This window comes from Apiotrichum porosum, assembly GCF_003942205.1.
Source record: "Apiotrichum porosum strain DSM 27194 chromosome Unknown scaffold_2, whole genome shotgun sequence".
Classification (NCBI taxonomy): Eukaryota; Fungi; Basidiomycota; class Tremellomycetes; order Trichosporonales; family Trichosporonaceae; genus Apiotrichum; species Apiotrichum porosum.
Window position 1 is genome coordinate 1,381,650 of NW_021167109.1, and position 16,562 is coordinate 1,398,211.

Genomic DNA, 16,562 nt, shown 5'->3' on the forward strand with positions numbered 1-16,562 from the left:
TTTGATTCCGCCCGCTGGTCGATCCAGTCACCCGCTTCATGAATGCCACACGCCCAGCCCGCTCCTCACATCAACACACACACCATGTTGGCTTACAGCCGACGACTCACGCCTCTGGAGCATCATCAACTCGGGTTGGAGCCAGTGGAGGGATCGAACAAAGCGGCTCCCTTGTACAAGCAAGTCCAATCTCTCAGCCATTTCTAACCTCTGCAGATGGTCTCCGCCGTGCGAAAGGTGCAACGACAGCCAATGTGTCATTGAATGCCTGTGGACTGGCTCTCACGACGACCTTTTCATTATTCCCAAACATTGTCAAGGCTGCGGCACCTCCAAGTCTGTCAGCCGCCGCTGCACCGCGAGGAGCTGTAACCAACCCGATTCCCGGTCACAGTGGCAGTACATCAGCCCAGGCGTGTTCCGCCTGGTGGCCGTGTCCGAGGACGTGTACAACGAGGGCCAGAAGAAGGCGAAGCAGGTGATCAAGGTCGAAAAGAAGGCCAGGCTGAAGGCCAGGCAAAAGGCCAAGAAGAAGGTCGAGCTGGAGGCTAAGCAGAAGGCCGATCAGAGCGCCAACATTGTCAAACAGGAGCCTGAAAAGGTGAGCTTGCTATGCTGCGGACCTGACACATGTACAGGTCGAGAAGGCACCTCCGCGCATTGCCCATACCCGGCTTCAATCAACCTCAACTTCAGCCCTTGGAGAAGAATATCGCTCCAACACTTCGCTCACTCTCTCGACAACACCTGGACCAAGCAATTGTCCTCCTGACAACGACTGGTTCTTCATTCGTGATATTCCTCCCCATGTTTCCCTCCGCAATGGGCCCATAATCGACTGGGAATACAAGGCTCGTGAGCGTGAGGAGAGGAGAGAGAAGGCGTTTGGCCGCGAGCGCAACATGCGCGACATGAACTTCAATGCCAATGGACAACACCGCGACACGATTCTCCGGAACCACGACCACCGCCGAGATGGAGACTGGAGGGAGACGAGGGGTGACTGGGCCCCAGTTCGTGCTGTAAGGCATGACCACCCCCAGTACTACCACGATGTCCACCACAGGCAAGCACCCTACCACGTACCACGTCAACCGACTCTCGCTGAGCACTGGTCCCCGCCACGCCCCCTGAAGCGCATCAAGGTGAGGATCACCACATACAACAGCTTGCTGACCCGCCGCAGCTGAACGAGTCCATGGCCGCTTCGTCGTCCACTGCACACTACCACCAGTCGGACAGTGAGATTCGAACCCGCAAGACGAGTCTCGACTGCTTCACATCTGGGCGCTTCGTTCAAGTCGAGAACAGCAGCAAGCAGTCGCTGCTGTCCGAAAACCACCGCCTCCAAGAATGTGTCGATGCAAAGGACAAGCTCTTACAGACCAAGGAGCAGCTTATCGAGGCTCAGCGTAACCTCATTAAGTCCCTGGAGCGTTGAGTCCTGCGCGAAGTGAAGCGCAAGGAGAGGGTGGGACAGCAATGTGGACATGTACCGTTTGTTAGGGGGGGTGCTGTTTACGTAGCGTGTGTGCAAGCATGTGTTCGCTGGTGACTTGTGCAGGTGGTCTGCAAGATATCCAGGTATTGAAATCGTTCTCCACTAACAACGAATTCAGTAGTCTGGGCTAGAGTCAATCGGGGCTGGAGCGTGGACACCCTCAAGCAACTCAATCTTCGACTACAAGAATCTACTCTGCACACTTTTCATTACATTGTTGGTCATCCTGCCGTCTCCTTGCTCTCGTAAGTGCCCTGCACCCACAGAACGGCGGCATCAACGTGCAAATAGCCTCGCTTGCCTCATCGCTTCTTCTGCCAAAAGTTGTTCCAGTCCGTCAAGGTGTTGTGATGTGGCTTGGGCAAGTTCTTCTTCTCCGTCTTCTGTTTGGCTGTTGGGCGTCATCTCTGAGGGTCCGATGGTGACGAGCCATTCGATCTCGTCGTCGTCATCGTCCTCGGTTTCGTACTCCTTCTGCGCCGTGGGGTTCTCGGTACCGTCGCTGAGTCTAAGCCGGGCGAGATTGTCACCAAGCCAAACAATCTCGGTTTCAAGGTCGTCTTCGACGTTGGGGCCGCGCGCTTCGAGAATGTCACCGGTAAAATCATCGTTATGCTTCTGACCTTCAGGTAGACGGGAGGAGTGACGGTTCTCCCTGTTCAATGGATCGGGGAGCTCTCGGCGGGCAGGAACATGATCTGGGCGTGCTGGGACCGATTGACCACTGCGCGGATGGGTGTGATCGTTGGAGCGAGGTGGTGGCTTCCATGGTTGGGGGCGACTGAACGGATGGTACCGGCGGTTGTTGTCGTCACGAGGTCGACTACTTATCAGCAAACAGTTATCGGTACACCCTGGTGGGGGTTGAACGGCACCCGCGGTAGGCAGCCTGTGTACTCACGCGCGGTCTAGTTGGTTGATGCTGTTGGGGAAGGTGGCCACCTTTGCAGCGGCATGCGCACGGGTGTATTCAATGTTGGGTGTGTGCCGCGCCCCAGTAAGGCCGCATCTGATACGGCAAGTGGAGCAGTACGGTCCACAGCCCGCACAGTACTGCGCGCACGCGAGACACCAGTGACCACAGATGGGGCAGTAGCGTACCGGCTGGAGATGGTAGCCCCGTTGCATGTGGTGGAAGTCGTTGGTGGAGGAGTGATGTTGGGCAAGAGAGAAATAGAAATACAACGCGTCACGCGGACAGGACGGTGTGTCCGCAATTTGCCACCGGTTGGGCATCCCGTCATCTCCCTCTCTCTTTTGGACACACTCTCCATTTCTCCCAACTGCTCAACCTCTGAACGGCCAAAAACTCCACTTATGGAGTACATAGACCCGCATTCTCCAGATCGACAGATGGCCTCGTCTCGTCTTTCCCTTCCTGCTGGCGTCGTGCCGGGCGAAGATGAGGTCGTCGTCACTCCAAACCAACCCCGGCGCCTAGGGTGCGCATTTACCCCCGAGTCAACAGAGGAACACAGCTTGTCTCCAAAGAGTCCACACAGCGTGCGTCAATTCCCGCATGATGAGCTGACCAGTACACAGCATACACACATCGAACCAAGAGTCAACCAGGGAACCGATGCCACGGAGCTCAAAATGGAGATTGCCTGTCTCAAAGCCAAGCTCTCTCTTCGAGAGGAGGACAACGCACAACTTGTGGTCGCTTTCAGTCAGGAGCTCAAGAAGGTTTCGGACAAGTACAAGAAGGACGTTGCCGACCTCGAGCACGCTCACACGGCCAGCTTGAAGAAGCTGAAGAAACAACTTTGCCGAGCCCAGGACGACCTTCGCCTCCAGGCGGGGAACCACAGCAGCGACGTCTGGTATCTAAATCGTCACCTCAACCATGAGCAGAAGAAGAATGCCAACCTGAAGGCCGAGGTGGACCGACTCAGCAGTCTGCTGCGTGGGCGTGATCAGCGCGACCTGTACAACCAAACAACAGACGACCGCGGGCAGTACATGCGCCACGAGAGTAGAACTCGCCTTCCGGGTCCAAGTCGCCGTCGCACCTATGAGGACGCCCCGAACCACTACGAGTCCCGCCACTACGGTGCCGTCCGCTCCTACGAAACCAACATGTATCCACAAGATGACGACAAGCATGTTGGTTCTGACTGCTATCGTCCCATTGGATACCGACCAAACCGCCGTTGACGTAGAGACTGATGAGGAAGACCGAAGACGCTTGTAAAATTGCACAAATACATACCACTGTTGATAGTGTTCTAGTTGGCAGTTTCATATGTAGCGAGGGAAGCTCGTCGAGTGTCCGGGATGCAACAAAACACGAAAACCAAGTTGGCCCTCTACGTCTCTGCATACGACCGGTGGGGCAACACCCCAGTCGGTGGGTGTGCATGGGTGGGGGGATGTTTTGCCGGTCTGCCGGTCGGCATCTGCCTTTGTGGGACAAACACAGCGGGGCCAATTTCCAGCGGCGAATAACACCATTCTCACCATCATTGTCTTCTTTCATTCCATCCACCACCTCTCAAGATGGGCAACGTACCCTCTCAGCCTGCCCATCCACCGAGGGCATTCCTCCCTCCCCCTCCCCCCATTCCCACTCGCCCCGTCCACCTTGCTGCTACCAAGCGCAAGGCCCACCTTCCACTGAAGGGTGCTGGTTCGGCGGGAGACACGAAGCGCATCAAGGTGGGTGTTGGGGTCCATTCCCATGCAGCATGCTGACCGTGATTCAGGTTTCCGAGGACGACGACGACGACGACGATATCCAGGACGTCACCGAGATCCAGTCCCTCAAGGAAACCATCGACAAGAAAACCCTAAAGATCAAGAGACAAGCGGACGAGATCACCCACTTCCATGTGACGTTGAAGAAGCACAAGAATGAAAAGAAGACCCTTATCGACCGCCTTGATCAACTGTCAACTACGCTCGAAGAGAAAAGTCTGCAGCTGGACCACGTTGCCAAGTTAAAAGAGTCATTCCAGGCCGAGAACGTTCGCCTCAAGAAGGAGATGGAGACGTTGAAGGCCGACCACGCTCGTCCCCAGCAGCAGCACGGCAATGGCGTTGCTCTCAAGTCCAACAACGAGAACGTCCGTCCCCAGCAGCAGCAAACCATGGGCGTTGCCAACAAGTTCAACAGCATGAACGTTCGTCCCCAGCAACAGCACACCACTGGTGTTGCCCACAAGTCCAACAACAAGGCCTCTGAGAACGTTCGTCCCCAGCAGCAGACTGGGGCCATGGCCGACCAGCCCCAGAACGTGTAGCCAGAGAAGGAAGTGATGAAGTTTAGCGAGTGTCGTGTTTGGCGAGTGCCGTGTTTGGCGAGTGTCATGTAGTCGACTATGCATACCCCACTTGTACGGTTTGCGTACTGTTTTCAGCCATTGAACCAAAAACAAGGGGTGGCGAAAGAAGCCGCAACACAGTCCACTAACCCACGTCACACATTACGTAAGCCGCCAACCCGCCGAAACCGTGACAGAGTTGGGAGAGGAGAGGAGACCTAAAGGCGGGTTCAATGCCGAGTCGGCATGGTGGTCCCAGTACGGCTCAGATACTGGGGACCAGGCGACTGGTTGGTCACAGTTTGCAGTAATGGTTTCTCTTCTCAAGGGTGGGTAGACAGTTGGCTGTGAGTGTGGCACTGTACTGTGGCACCATGTCGAAATGAAAAAGAAACAAATGTCCCGAAAATCGAGCATTCGAACTTCCACTGCCGTAGCGGCCTCGTATGCAGCATGCCAAAGGGAGATGGCCCAAAAAGGCGACCCTTGCTGACCCAGGTCATTCTACGGTCACTGTCTGAGTTCCCAATGCAACAAGGATCAAAAGAGAACACTGTTCTTGCCTTCTACCCGAATTGAACGGGTGACCCTTTCATCTTAGCCGGCTGTTGACGAGTCACAGACACTACTAGTGAAAAATTCTAACCACTGAACTAAGAAGGCCAATGGTGATGACCGACTGCTCTCCAAGACGATCTCGGCGGCTGGTTTCTCTCCTAAAACATTCACATTACTCGAAGTTTTTGCGTGTACGCAAACTACAAGACACTACGGACGCTGGGGGTTTTCTGCTTCTTGCTTTTCCTTCTTTCTTCCGAGTCCAGCGAATTACAAGGTGACCTCGTTGAGGCTGGTCTGTTACAAGGCTACTTCTGGGATGTGTTTTTCAGGCATTTACGGTTGGGGTTGGGCTTGAACGTAACGACGGCGGAGGGGAGGAGGTCGGTCGCCGCGTGCGTGATGCCGGGGCTACCGACTGCGTTGACACCCATGGCCTAGCGACCGAGCATGGTCGAGTCGGGTGGCATGTCCATGCGCTCAATGTGCTGCTGCTCGTGCTTCTGACCGAGAGTGTTGACACCGGTCATGCCACCGCCGAGGGTGGCGCCGGGGACACCCGCGTTGGATGGGGCCATGAGGCCCTCCTCGCGAGCCTGCTCGCGCTCATACTCCCGCTTCTGGTGGTGGTGGTGGTGGGCCTCACCAGCACCACCGCCGGCAAGGGCACCGAGACCGGTGTCGCGTACCGTGTGAGAGTGGTGAGTGTCGGGGAAGCGACCTTCGGTCCTGTACGTCTCGGCCTCGCGGCTGGGGTTGTAGGATGTGTCCGCAGCCGAGCCGGTCATGGGGGTGTGGCGGAGACCGTTGTCGTCCATGATACCACCATGGGCGTGGGGAGAGGTGTCGTGGTGAGCAGAGATCCCGTGAGAGGCAATACCACCAACGGCGCCGCCGGCGAGGGCGTCACGGCCGGTGTGCGAGTGGGGCTGCTGCAGGCCAGCCGAAGCGCCGGAGAGGCCGGAGTGTCCAGCAGCCGTTGAGTCGAGGTGGGTACCGCCAACGGTGGGGCCCATGCGCGACTCTTCGGCCTTGCGTTCCTTGTGCTGGTCGTACTCGTGCTTGCCCAGGGCACCAGCGCCGAGAGCACCGGCACCCATGGCCGCGTCGCGGCCAATGTGGTGCTGGCCATGCTGGTGCTGCGTACCAAGGGTGTCGGAGCCCATAGTGGAACCCATGGTGTTGGAACCCATGGTGTTGGAACCCATGGTGTTGGAACCCATGGTGTTGGAGCCCATCACGTTCGAGCCCATGCCGGTAGAGCCGGTGGTCCCGCGCATGTGCGCTGGGGAGTTGGAGTCAAATGCATCGTGGTCGCGCCTGTGCTCCTTGTGCTGGTCGTACTCGTGCTTGCCGAGCGCGCCCGCGCCGAGAGCGCCAGCTCCAACGGCCGCATCGCGTCCAAGGTGGTCTGGAATGTAAGCATTCAGGACACGTGTGCAGTAATGTTCACTTACGCTGGTGGTGCTGGGTGCCAGAGAGATCAGACTGCTGGTCCATACCCGTGGTAGAGTGGTGGGTACCGGTAAGGTTGCCTGCCTGTCGGTTGTCGTGCTTGTTGAGTTCATGGGCACCGAGGCCAGTGGCACCACCAGCCATGGCAGCGTCGCGGCCGACGTGGTGCTGTCCGGTAGTTCCGGTGAGACCCTCGCCAGTCGTCCTGTCGTGGTGCTTGTTGAGCTCGTGGGCACCGATTCCGGTGGCACCAGCAGCCAATGCTGCGTCGCGGCCGACATGGTGCTGAGTGCCATGCTGGCCGGTGGCGGTAGTGGGAGCAGTGCCCGCCACGGAAGCGCCCGTCATGTTGTCCTTGTTGCGAACACCATCACCGCCGGTAACAGCAGCAGTAGGGCTCGTGGGCGGAGAGACAGCCTCGAAGTTGTCGTTACGCCAGTCCTCCTTGGTGAGGCCCATAGACTTGAGCGACTCTTGCATCTTGCGGTCCTCAGCAGTCATGCCTTGCTCGCGGACGGCATGGGCCGGGACGGAGCCGTCGTTGGGCGAACGCTCCGCAGCAGTCGCCGCGTCGGCCGACGAGGTCGACAGACGGCCTTGAGTGCTGTGGGCCACGTCGTGGCGGTCGTGGTGCTTACCGAGCTCGTGAGCGCCGACACCACCAACAGCCGCGCCAGCAAGAGCGTCCCTGCCGAGGTGGCTGCTGCCGTGGTGTGTACCACCGACATTGTCGCGGCCAAGACCGGTTCCCGTAACGTTGTGTTCGTGGCCGAGTCCAGTTCCGGTGGTGCTCGTGCCCAGGTTGTCACGGCCAAGACCAACACCAGTCTGGTTGTTGTCGTGTTGCTTCTGGTGGTGGTGGTGAGCCAGCTCGCCGGCAGCGAGTCCTCCCGCGCCGACCATCGCAGCGTCGCGTCCAAGGTGGTGGTCCTTGTGTGTACCACCAACATTGTCGCGGCCGATACCGGTTCCCGTGACGTTGTGTTCGTGGCCAAGTCCAGCACCAGTGGTCGAGCCGAGATTGTCACGGCCAAGGTGGTCACGGCCGAGGCCTGTGCCAGCGTGGTGGTCAAGGTTCTTCTCGTTGTGGTGGTGAGCCATCTCGCCTGCGGCCAGTCCTCCGGCACCAGCGACAGCTGCATCACGGCCTAGGTGGTGTCGGTGACCCTCAGTAGCTGCGGTGCGGTCGTGGGATACGCCAGTGGCAGTTGTCGTGCCCATGGTGTTACCAGTGTTGGGAACGCCGCCACCCAGGCCGCCGAGACCGCCACCGGGCGCAACAGCGTGGGTCGTACCGGGGGCGTTGACACCCTGGCTGTCGTGGTGCTTCTTGTATTCGTGAGCGCCGAGGCCAGCGGCACCCAGGGCGCCAGCGCCCATGGCGGCGTCACGGCCATAGTGGTGCTGCTTGTCGCCAACGTTGTCGTCACGGCCAAGTCCCTGGTGGTCGTGGCCAAGACCGCGCGAGGTGGTGTCGTGGACGCCCGCACCTGCGCCGAGTCCTGTGCCAGCAGTGGGTGCTACGCCACCGGTCGTAGTGCCAAGGTGGTGGTCACCGTGCGTCTTGTCGTGGTGGTGCATTGCTGCCCCACCGGCGCCAAGAGCTCCCGCGCCGACGGCCGCATCCCTTCCAAGATGGTGCTGGTTACCGCCAAGGTCTGAAGACTGTCAGATTCACTGAGTTACGTCATACTCACTGCTATCGTGGCTCAATCCAGTCTGCGTGTTTCCGAGGCCAGTGGTCGTGTTGTCGCTGCGGCGATTACCAAAGGTACCTCCCACGTCGCCGTCAGGGCCAAACCCGGCAGCATAGGCAGCGTCGCGCTCAGCCTCCTTGTTGTGGTGATGGTGCACGGCAGCGCCCGTCGCACCAAGAGCGCCCGCTCCAAGAGCAGCGTTGCGGCCGAGGTCTGTTTAGGATGTCAACATGCTGTTCCTTTGAGCAAGTTCGTGACACTTACGGTGGTCCTTGTTGCCAGTCGTCGCATCGTGGTGGCCGAGACCTGTTCCGGTAGAGCCAACAGTGTTGCCAGTAAGGCCCGAGCCGACACCGGTGGTGGTCTTGTTTGAGCCAAGGCCGGTCACACCGGTTGTGCCCGTGGCGCGGTCACCAGTAAGATTGCCAGCGGCATCCCGGTCACCCTTGTGCTTGCTGTGCTCGTGAGCGGCAATGCCTGCGGCGCCGAGACCAGCTGCGCCAGCTCCGGCTACCGCGCCACGGTGGTCATGGAGGCCGGTCGAGCCGGTGGTGTGCGTGCCCGTGACGTTGGTACCCGTCGCGTCAGTGGCAGTTTCGTCCTTGCCAAAGATGGCAGCGACCTTGTCCTTGATCTTCTGGCCGACGCTGCGGTCCTCGCCGTCGTCGCCGAGCGAGCCGGCCGCGTGTTGGGTGGTGTGCCCTGCAAGGGGGTCGCCAGTGGCCGTGTGCTTGGAACCGAGGTTCGGTCCAAAGGTCGGGGCAGCGGCGCGCTCTGTCGCAGAGAGCTCCTTCTTCTCGTGGTGGCGGTGCTCTGCGGCACCCACAGCGCCGAGGGCGCCGGCTCCGAGGGCAGCGTCGCGGCCATAGTGGTGCTCTTTGCCGGGCGTGACGTTGGAGCCGCCCATGGCTGTGGAATGGTCGGTGGTACCGGTGTGCGTGGTGGTACCGGTGTGCGTGGTGGTACCGGTGTGCGTGGAAGGCGAGGTGCCAGGAACGGCAGCCTTGATCTTGTCACCAACGGTGGGCTTGGTGTTGGGGACCCCCGAGAAGTCGTGGCGGTTGTGCTCGGCGGTACCAGCTGCGCCAAGAGCACCCGCTCCAAGAGCGGCATCACGTCCGTAGTGGTGCTCCTGGCCGGGGGTTACGCCGGACGTGCCCATTGTGTTGTGGCCGAGACCAGAGCCAGTGGTACCAGTGGTCGTTCCGAGGCCAGAACCGGTAGTGGTCGCTCCCGACCCCACACCAGCGAGGTTCGTGTTGTCCCTCATGGCCTTGTTCTGGTCGTGGTGGTGGACGGCAGCTCCGGTTGCGCCGAGAGCTCCGGCGCCCAGCGCCGCATCGCGTCCGTAGTCTACCACCGTGTCAGCTTGGTTCTCCCTCTTGCAATATCGGCATAACTAACGGTGGTCGCCGTGGTGGGCAGTCTGGCCGCCCAGAGTGGTGTCGTGCTGGCCAAGACCTGATCCCACACCGCTGCCAAGGGTAGTGTTGGGTCCCATGGTGTTCCCAGAGGCGCCCATGGTTGAGCCGAGGTTGGTGTCGCGCATGGCCTTGTTCAATTCGTGGTCCTCGACGGCCTGGCCGCCTGCAAGGCCGGCAGCGCCGCCAGCCACCGCATCGCGACCAGTGTGTCCTTGGGCGTGGTGTGCAGTGTCATCACCTGTCGACCAGGCGCCAGGCATTGAGGTGTTGTCCTGGAACGGATCTAAATAATTAGCCGATGCGGAAGAAAAAGCAGTCGCCGACTTGAAAAGCCGCTACTCCAGACTCACTCATGCCGCGCGCGTTGTCGATGGGGCGAGTGCTGTGCATGTTCATCGTGTTGGTCGAGCCCATGGGGCCCGACGTGGAAGAGTTGTCGAGGACGCCCTCACGGGCCATCTTCTTCTCCTCGTGCTTGTGGAGCTCGTGTCCAGCAAGGCCGCCAACGGTAGCGCCACCGACTGCGTCCCTGCCGAGATGGGAGTGCTGAGTCTGGCCGGGCATGGCGGTGTTGGCGCCGACGTTGCTGCCCATGACGTTCGAGTGGGACGAGGTCGTGGTCGGGTGCTGCGACCCAGTCAGACCGGTCATGCCGGCACCTGTGGTCTCAGTGGCGGTTGTGTTGGTCGGCGAAAGGCCGGGGATGGCTGCCTTGATCTTGTCGCCAAGCGAGGGCTTGGCGTTGGGGTCGTTGAAGTCACCGGCAACACCGTGGCGAAGGCCGGTGTCGACATGCTGCTGCGAACCGCCGATGGCGGTCGGACCCGTCATTCCAGTGCCGGTGGTGGCACCCGTGGCGGGGATTTGACCTGCGCGGAGGTCGGCGGTCGTCCCGGTGAGAGGCCGGCCGCCCAGATTACTGTTGTCTTGCTGGGGGTTCATAATCACAGTGCTGAGAAGGCCAGGTGGGTGTCTGACCTATTCAATATTTGTAGGGGGTGAGAAGAAAAGCCATGGAAGCGGGGAGGACGACTGTAATATACACTGGCGGGTCGATATCGCTGGCCCATGGTGGGGCCTGGATTCATCATGTGCCAGACGTCGATGGTGGCGAAGGGCTATGAGGTCATTGAGGCCAATGCCAGCGTGGAGAGCAAAGCCTGTCGGGACCTGTGACGCATAGACCCAGTACCGTAGACAACTGGACGATACAGCAAGTGGTGTTGCACGATGACGCACCTGGACCCAACGCGGGACAGGCAGAGGAGAGTGCCACCATCGGGTTGGTGGCGGATCCAGCCGCCTGAACGCACGGTTGTGGCGGAGCAGCACCCCAGTATCGCATTCCATCGTCTAGTGCAGCGATGAGCGCATCATTCGTCGTCGTAACCCCGTGCATCCATGGTTGTGTCCCCTCATCTCTGACGCATGTTGGCTAAAACGAGCCGCCTGCGTCTGGACCGTCCCTTGCTTCAGGTGTGGAGCGGACATTTCATGGTCATCGGTCCACCACAGGGTGCCTGTGAACGTCATCAAGCGGCGTGCTCTCTCTCGGCTCGCTCGCTTCATCCAGTTGCCTACCACTCCAAAAAGCAGCATTTCGTCGATACGAGGGCTCCCGCAGATATGTGTTTGGCATTTTGGCATTTGCGAGCAAGGGCCAACTTGTGGGGCTCACATGGGATCCTGCTTTGGCAACCATGATGTGAACGCCGCATACGATATACAGGTGTGGCCAGTTTCAGTCGGCCCGGATGCCGAAAAAAAAAGAGCCACTACCTGCGGTTTCCACGTCCACCGCTGCTTGCGACGAAAACGACCGCAACCAAACCTCTTTGGGTCGCCGAACGAGATGCATGGGTGGCCTAAGAGGACCCATGTGCCGCTCGGCGTCGCCATCTCCCCGATCCAGCGGAGCGGGAATGGGTGTTGTTTGCGGAGAGAAACACGACGATGACGTAACTCTGCTGATGACGTTTATCCAAAGTCACCACTTTGCGTCGCCAATCCGACATGTCACCCCTCGCACGCAAACTACTCATTCACCATGATCGGTAGATTTCACCTTATTATGACGCTTGCAGGACTGCTGCAGGTCTTGTTCGCGGCTGCGGGATCGGCGCCGGTTCTCGTGCTCAACGATGTCCCGTCCGACCGGCGTCTCCATTGGATGAAGGTCGCCCACGAAGTGAGCAGTTCTCACCAAGCCGCGTCCTGACACGTCTTACAGGCCATATATGTCGTCCCGAATGCACACCCTTGTCCGGCGCACCCGTTTGGGACTGCCATTGTGAATACTACGTCAGATCAACTGGTATGTATCGCTGCAAATCAAATCGACGCCACTGGTGGTGGGTTTATCAGGCAGCCGTGACGAGTCTGCTGACGATTGTCAGACCCAACGCTGCACGGTGAGATAGCCGGCATTCGGAACTGCACGAACGTGCTTGCCGCTCGTGGGTTGTCACCTGCCGAAATATCTGCTGCCTGGCGAGACTTTTCATTGTATACGAACGGGGAGCCTTGCGCCATGTGTGGTTCTGCCATTCGGTGGGCTGGATTCAAGGAGCTCATATACGCAACGAGTGCGAACAAGCTTGTCACCTGTGAGTTTGAACAGCCAGGGGGTTGAGCTCAAAATGTCCAGTTGGATGGGTGGCAGGAGTGTTGGTGGATGGGTCAACCATATGGGAGAAGTCCAACTCGCTACCTCATGGCACAAGCAGGTGGGTGCATGTTGCCATTCGATGCCTAACATGCAGACTTGGTGATGTTCTCGCCGAGGAGACGGATCCGTTCTTTCAGTACCAGTATAACGAGACTGCAGCGTGTCGTAAGCTCATCTGGAAACGCAGACCACTAGCTAACCTCAGCAATTGGTTGTCAGCGTCGTATGGCACCTGGTCGCCGGGTCGCGACCTGCACGCCTGTGGACAACTGGCGCGAGGTTGTCAGACGGGCTGGCAAAGGCCTGGTCGCCGGACGTGCAAGCGAAGTCCGGGACAAGCTCTAAGAGTAGGACTGGAAGTACGGCACTGCTAAACATCACTTGATGCAAGAATCTGATGACGATCCGTTTAATGAGGGCCGTGCCAACGGCCAGCGGGCCAGCGGGATGGCCCCGTCACGTACAGTAGAACCAAACATGTTCCGCGTTCTAACCACGCCCTCGTCATTTCGCTTCATTCCTCTCGTATCAACATTCCCAATCAGCACTGCGTTTATCATGGCACTCCACGATGTGCTTACCCCCGGGGAGCATGAAGCCTTGGGGTTCAAGAAAGCGGGCAATTGGGATGCAAGTGACCCCAGATACAAGTAGGTCCTTTGAAAAAGGTGGAAGGAACATGCCTAAACAAACGGCAGGTGTCCGCAACGTTGCGACCGCTGCAAGAAACGCGACATCGACTGTATCATCCATCCCCTCCAGCACGGACATGGCAAGAACTGTGTCTCCATCAATAGCAGCTGCGCGCAGTGTGCAGGCCGCCAGCTGTGCTCCAACTGTACCAGATTCGGCGACCATGAGTGGCAAATCCACGACGACATGACCTTGGTCAAAGTGCTGCTCCCAGAAAAAGTCATCCAGTCTCGCGTGCGTGCCACTCTGAAGAACAGGCGCCACCAGGTTAGTTTCTTGAATACACCTCACCGCTCATCCGCTGACAGCGTTCCAAGGAAACAACTACCAGGGTTGGGGCCGCCCATCGCTATAGGCGCATCACATCCACCACGTCCACAAACACATCCACAAGCATGTCCACAAACACGCCCACTCCCATCAGCCAGTACGCCCCAGGCTCGCCGTCCAACCCACTCTCTGAGACTACCAAATTGCCTGTCGAAGCCATCCAGCACGCCTCCTCGGACATCGACTCTCTCTTCGATGACGACGGTGTCGACGTCGATTCCGAGCTGGGCGACTTCACGGCGACACTGGAGACCGTTTGGCCTCGCAAGCGTCAGGAGGGTTCCACTCCGACTTCCGAGCCACCTCGCAACCCTTCTTCGGCGAGCGGAGGAGGAGACCACAGTGATGAAGACAACACCCAGCCACTGTCCAAGAAACGCAAGATCCACACTCCCAAGCCTACCGTCGCGAGTCCCGATGGCCCTCCTCAAAACGCGCCTGATGAGGTTTGGGAGCGCGACCAGTACGCCGGTCTGGAACCCGAGGACCTTATTACCCTACTTGTTCAGCGTGACAGGCAGCTGTACGACAGTGACGAGAAGGTTATCGCCCTCAGGGAGAAGCTTGCCGCGGCGCGCAAACTCACCCTCGCGATTTGCGACGAGACCACGTTTTAACGCCATCAGCATTCTGCTCGTCCGCACTCCTGGCCTCCTGCTCCGCGTCGTTTCCACACCGCAAGTTCCCGACATCCACCCCGAGCCAAGTACCTTATGAACCTGACCCATGGCACCCATTCCTGTGTAGCTACCATGACGATGAACGCATGTGTTTGTCGTGGTTGCCACCCGCTTCGCTTACTCTCCACTAACGGGCATTTTCACGCCGCCAGCCTCGAGAGCCAAAACACAATCCACGAGTCTCAAAGGGCTTGGTCTTCGGGACCCAGAGAGGGAGGAGAACGAACGTGTTGTCTTCATCAGCCTCAGCAGCACCTACCCGATGCTCATTGCCCACTGTGGTCAACGGCGGTTGCTCGGAACAGCAAAAAGATTGAACATCTTGTGCTCATCTTCTCCGCCGGGGAGTCGAACCCCGCTCTACCGCGATCCTGAAGCTGTCTCGAAGACTGCTCATTGAAAAGCGGGGATACTAACCGATGTACTAGCGAAGAGGCGATGTTCGAGTCTTTGATGTCGGCTGATGAAGTGAGGAAACGAAAATCGAGTTCCTTGACTCTAAATGGAATCTTGGCACCTTGCCAGTGCATGCAGCGCTTGATGTCGTTTAACAACCACCAGACTGGCACCCCAAAGCACCACCACATAAGAACACCCAATGATCAAATGACACATGTGCGACGGCAGGAGGCGACTGACGGGCGTCTACTCGGTGTCTGGAAGACGAAATTGAGCCCATGTTCTGATCTGGCAGGACCCGAGGACATGTTGAACCACGGTGGGGGCGGAACATGAGTGATGTGAGGTAAGGCGCATGTATATGGCGGGGGTTGATAGGATTCAATAGAAAAACTGGTGCCTGTGTGAACCCGCGACTTCACTGGTTCAGCTGATGTGACTGCTGATGCGAAGCTGAGGAGACCTCAGTAACTTCTGGGGGCGTCGACTCGTCCCGGCGATCAACCACCGTCAACCATCAACAATGATCAGCAGACATTCGCGCTTTCTCTTCTTCAAACTTCCCCACCCTCTCTGATATCCCCACCAATGATTGGTCTAGGCCACGAACTTTCACCAACAGAGCACGAAGCTCTCGGCCTCAAGCGTGCTTCGTCGTGGACTGAGAGCAAGCCACGTTACATGTACGTACGGCCCGCGCCCATGTTGTTGTTCCCCTGGTGACTCACATGGCTCAGTTGGCCAAAGCCGTGCTACCAGTGCAAAGACAAGGGACGCAATTGTGTCGTCCAACCACTCACCGCTGGATCCAAGAAGGGCCTGTACCTCATCGAGAAGCGCTGTGAAGGCTGTGGATCCAAAGGTGGTGCCCGCAAAGCTTGTGGCACGACCAGCGGCACCAGCGGTGAGCGCCAGTATCGCTGGCTTAGAACGGGAGTTTTTGTCTTGGAGGAGGTTCCTCGTCGAGAGCGTGGCGGCAAGAAGCTGGACAATCCGAGAACTGAGAATGGCGAGGTGAGTCGTGTCTCCTTGCCACCACCTAACGCTGACTCCACTGCAGCCGGGCTGGACTTTTGAGGACTCCAAACGCGCGCGCCAGAGCCAAGACAGCTGGGTGAACCGCAGCGGCTCTCTATCGCCGGATCCCCGATACCGCAGCAACTATCAAGCATCGCGCGACCGTGACTATACGCCACGCAGGGGCCATAGTGACATCGACGAGTACCCCCACAAGGCAGCGCGTGAACGCTACTACCGAGACTCTCTCTCCAGGCCTCTGCGTCACGACGACGACGAGGAGCGTTCTGTTCGCCACGGCCGTGAACGCGAGTCGCTCCATGACGACTACGAGCGCCCTGCTCGCCACCGCTATAAACGCGAGTTGGTCTCTGACCAGAGCAATGCCTCTCATGAAATTGTGACTGGGGCCGCGACTCGTTCTTCTTGCGACAGCCGAGTGCCCGAGAGGCGCCATGAAGAAGACCATGCCGCTGAGGAGCTAGTGCCGACGGCCACGAACCTTCCTTCAACGAACTACTACCACGCTCATCTTGACCCGCGGGTCAACCGTAATCTCCATCGACGTTCCAGTGTGGTCGAGGCTCAGAGCAAGCCCAGGGCCCTCGCAGTCCCACTGGATACCGACAACGCTGAACCTCGAGCCACTACCTCCACATCGCAGCCCTTCTTCATCGCCGACATCGCGGACCGGGCGAGGTCGGAAACCATGAAGGGCCCTGTGGCCAGCTCGTGATGGCGGGCCAGATACCAGTCTGTGGAGCTCAAAAGGGCAAGGCCTCAGAGTGGGAGGACTCGACGCAAAGCATGAAAGTCTGCATGCAACAGTCGACTTGGAAGTTGCGCAGGCAAGGAGGAGCGCGTTCGCCACAGACCA

The 16,562-nt window shown here is 58.8% G+C and overlaps 7 protein-coding genes and 2 non-coding genes across 9 annotated transcripts; 5 read left to right on the top strand and 4 right to left on the bottom strand.

The window, feature by feature from the left end:
• Nucleotides 1–38: 38 nt before the first annotated feature.
• On the top strand, nucleotides 39–1,441 carry EHS24_004551 (uncharacterized protein; the record flags this gene model as incomplete). Its single annotated transcript, XM_028620122.1, has 4 exons — nucleotides 39–340; nucleotides 409–601; nucleotides 639–1,145; nucleotides 1,187–1,441. The coding sequence occupies 4 exons, from the start codon at nucleotides 39–41 to the stop codon at nucleotides 1,439–1,441; spliced, it is 1,257 nt and encodes a 418-aa protein (XP_028479094.1).
• Nucleotides 1,442–1,777: 336 nt separating this feature from the next.
• EHS24_004552 (uncharacterized protein) lies at nucleotides 1,778–2,629 on the bottom strand (the record flags this gene model as incomplete). Its single annotated transcript, XM_028620123.1, has 3 exons — nucleotides 1,778–2,324; nucleotides 2,403–2,510; nucleotides 2,565–2,629. 3 exons carry the CDS (start codon nucleotides 2,627–2,629, stop codon nucleotides 1,778–1,780), a joined length of 720 nt encoding a protein of 239 aa, XP_028479095.1.
• Nucleotides 2,630–3,097: 468 nt separating this feature from the next.
• On the top strand, nucleotides 3,098–3,658 carry EHS24_004553 (uncharacterized protein; the record flags this gene model as incomplete). The annotated part of the gene is made up of 1 exon (XM_028620124.1): nucleotides 3,098–3,658. One exon carries the CDS (start codon nucleotides 3,098–3,100, stop codon nucleotides 3,656–3,658), a length of 561 nt encoding a protein of 186 aa, XP_028479096.1.
• Nucleotides 3,659–4,000: 342 nt separating this feature from the next.
• EHS24_004554 (uncharacterized protein) lies at nucleotides 4,001–4,743 on the top strand (the record flags this gene model as incomplete). Its single annotated transcript, XM_028620125.1, has 2 exons — nucleotides 4,001–4,159; nucleotides 4,207–4,743. 2 exons carry the CDS (start codon nucleotides 4,001–4,003, stop codon nucleotides 4,741–4,743), a joined length of 696 nt encoding a protein of 231 aa, XP_028479097.1.
• A 581-nt stretch (nucleotides 4,744–5,324) lies between these two features.
• Nucleotides 5,325–5,427, bottom strand: EHS24_004555. Its single transcript has one exon. It is a non-coding gene; the product is annotated as a tRNA-Thr (tRNA).
• A 332-nt stretch (nucleotides 5,428–5,759) lies between these two features.
• On the bottom strand, nucleotides 5,760–10,840 carry EHS24_004556 (uncharacterized protein; the record flags this gene model as incomplete). Its single annotated transcript, XM_028620126.1, has 6 exons — nucleotides 5,760–6,733; nucleotides 6,780–8,435; nucleotides 8,475–8,687; nucleotides 8,739–9,827; nucleotides 9,879–10,181; nucleotides 10,249–10,840. The coding sequence occupies 6 exons, from the start codon at nucleotides 10,838–10,840 to the stop codon at nucleotides 5,760–5,762; spliced, it is 4,827 nt and encodes a 1,608-aa protein (XP_028479098.1).
• Nucleotides 10,841–11,945: 1,105 nt separating this feature from the next.
• Nucleotides 11,946–14,206, top strand: EHS24_004557 (uncharacterized protein; the record flags this gene model as incomplete). The annotated part of the gene is made up of 6 exons (XM_028620127.1): nucleotides 11,946–12,086; nucleotides 12,129–12,249; nucleotides 12,295–12,448; nucleotides 12,519–12,624; nucleotides 12,918–13,216; nucleotides 13,684–14,206. 6 exons carry the CDS (start codon nucleotides 11,946–11,948, stop codon nucleotides 14,204–14,206), a joined length of 1,344 nt encoding a protein of 447 aa, XP_028479099.1.
• A 396-nt stretch (nucleotides 14,207–14,602) lies between these two features.
• Nucleotides 14,603–14,703, bottom strand: EHS24_004558. Its single transcript has one exon. It is a non-coding gene; the product is annotated as a tRNA-Glu (tRNA).
• A 553-nt stretch (nucleotides 14,704–15,256) lies between these two features.
• Nucleotides 15,257–16,421, top strand: EHS24_004559 (uncharacterized protein; the record flags this gene model as incomplete). The annotated part of the gene is made up of 3 exons (XM_028620128.1): nucleotides 15,257–15,351; nucleotides 15,406–15,682; nucleotides 15,729–16,421. The coding sequence occupies 3 exons, from the start codon at nucleotides 15,257–15,259 to the stop codon at nucleotides 16,419–16,421; spliced, it is 1,065 nt and encodes a 354-aa protein (XP_028479100.1).
• Nucleotides 16,422–16,562: the final 141 nt, after the last annotated feature.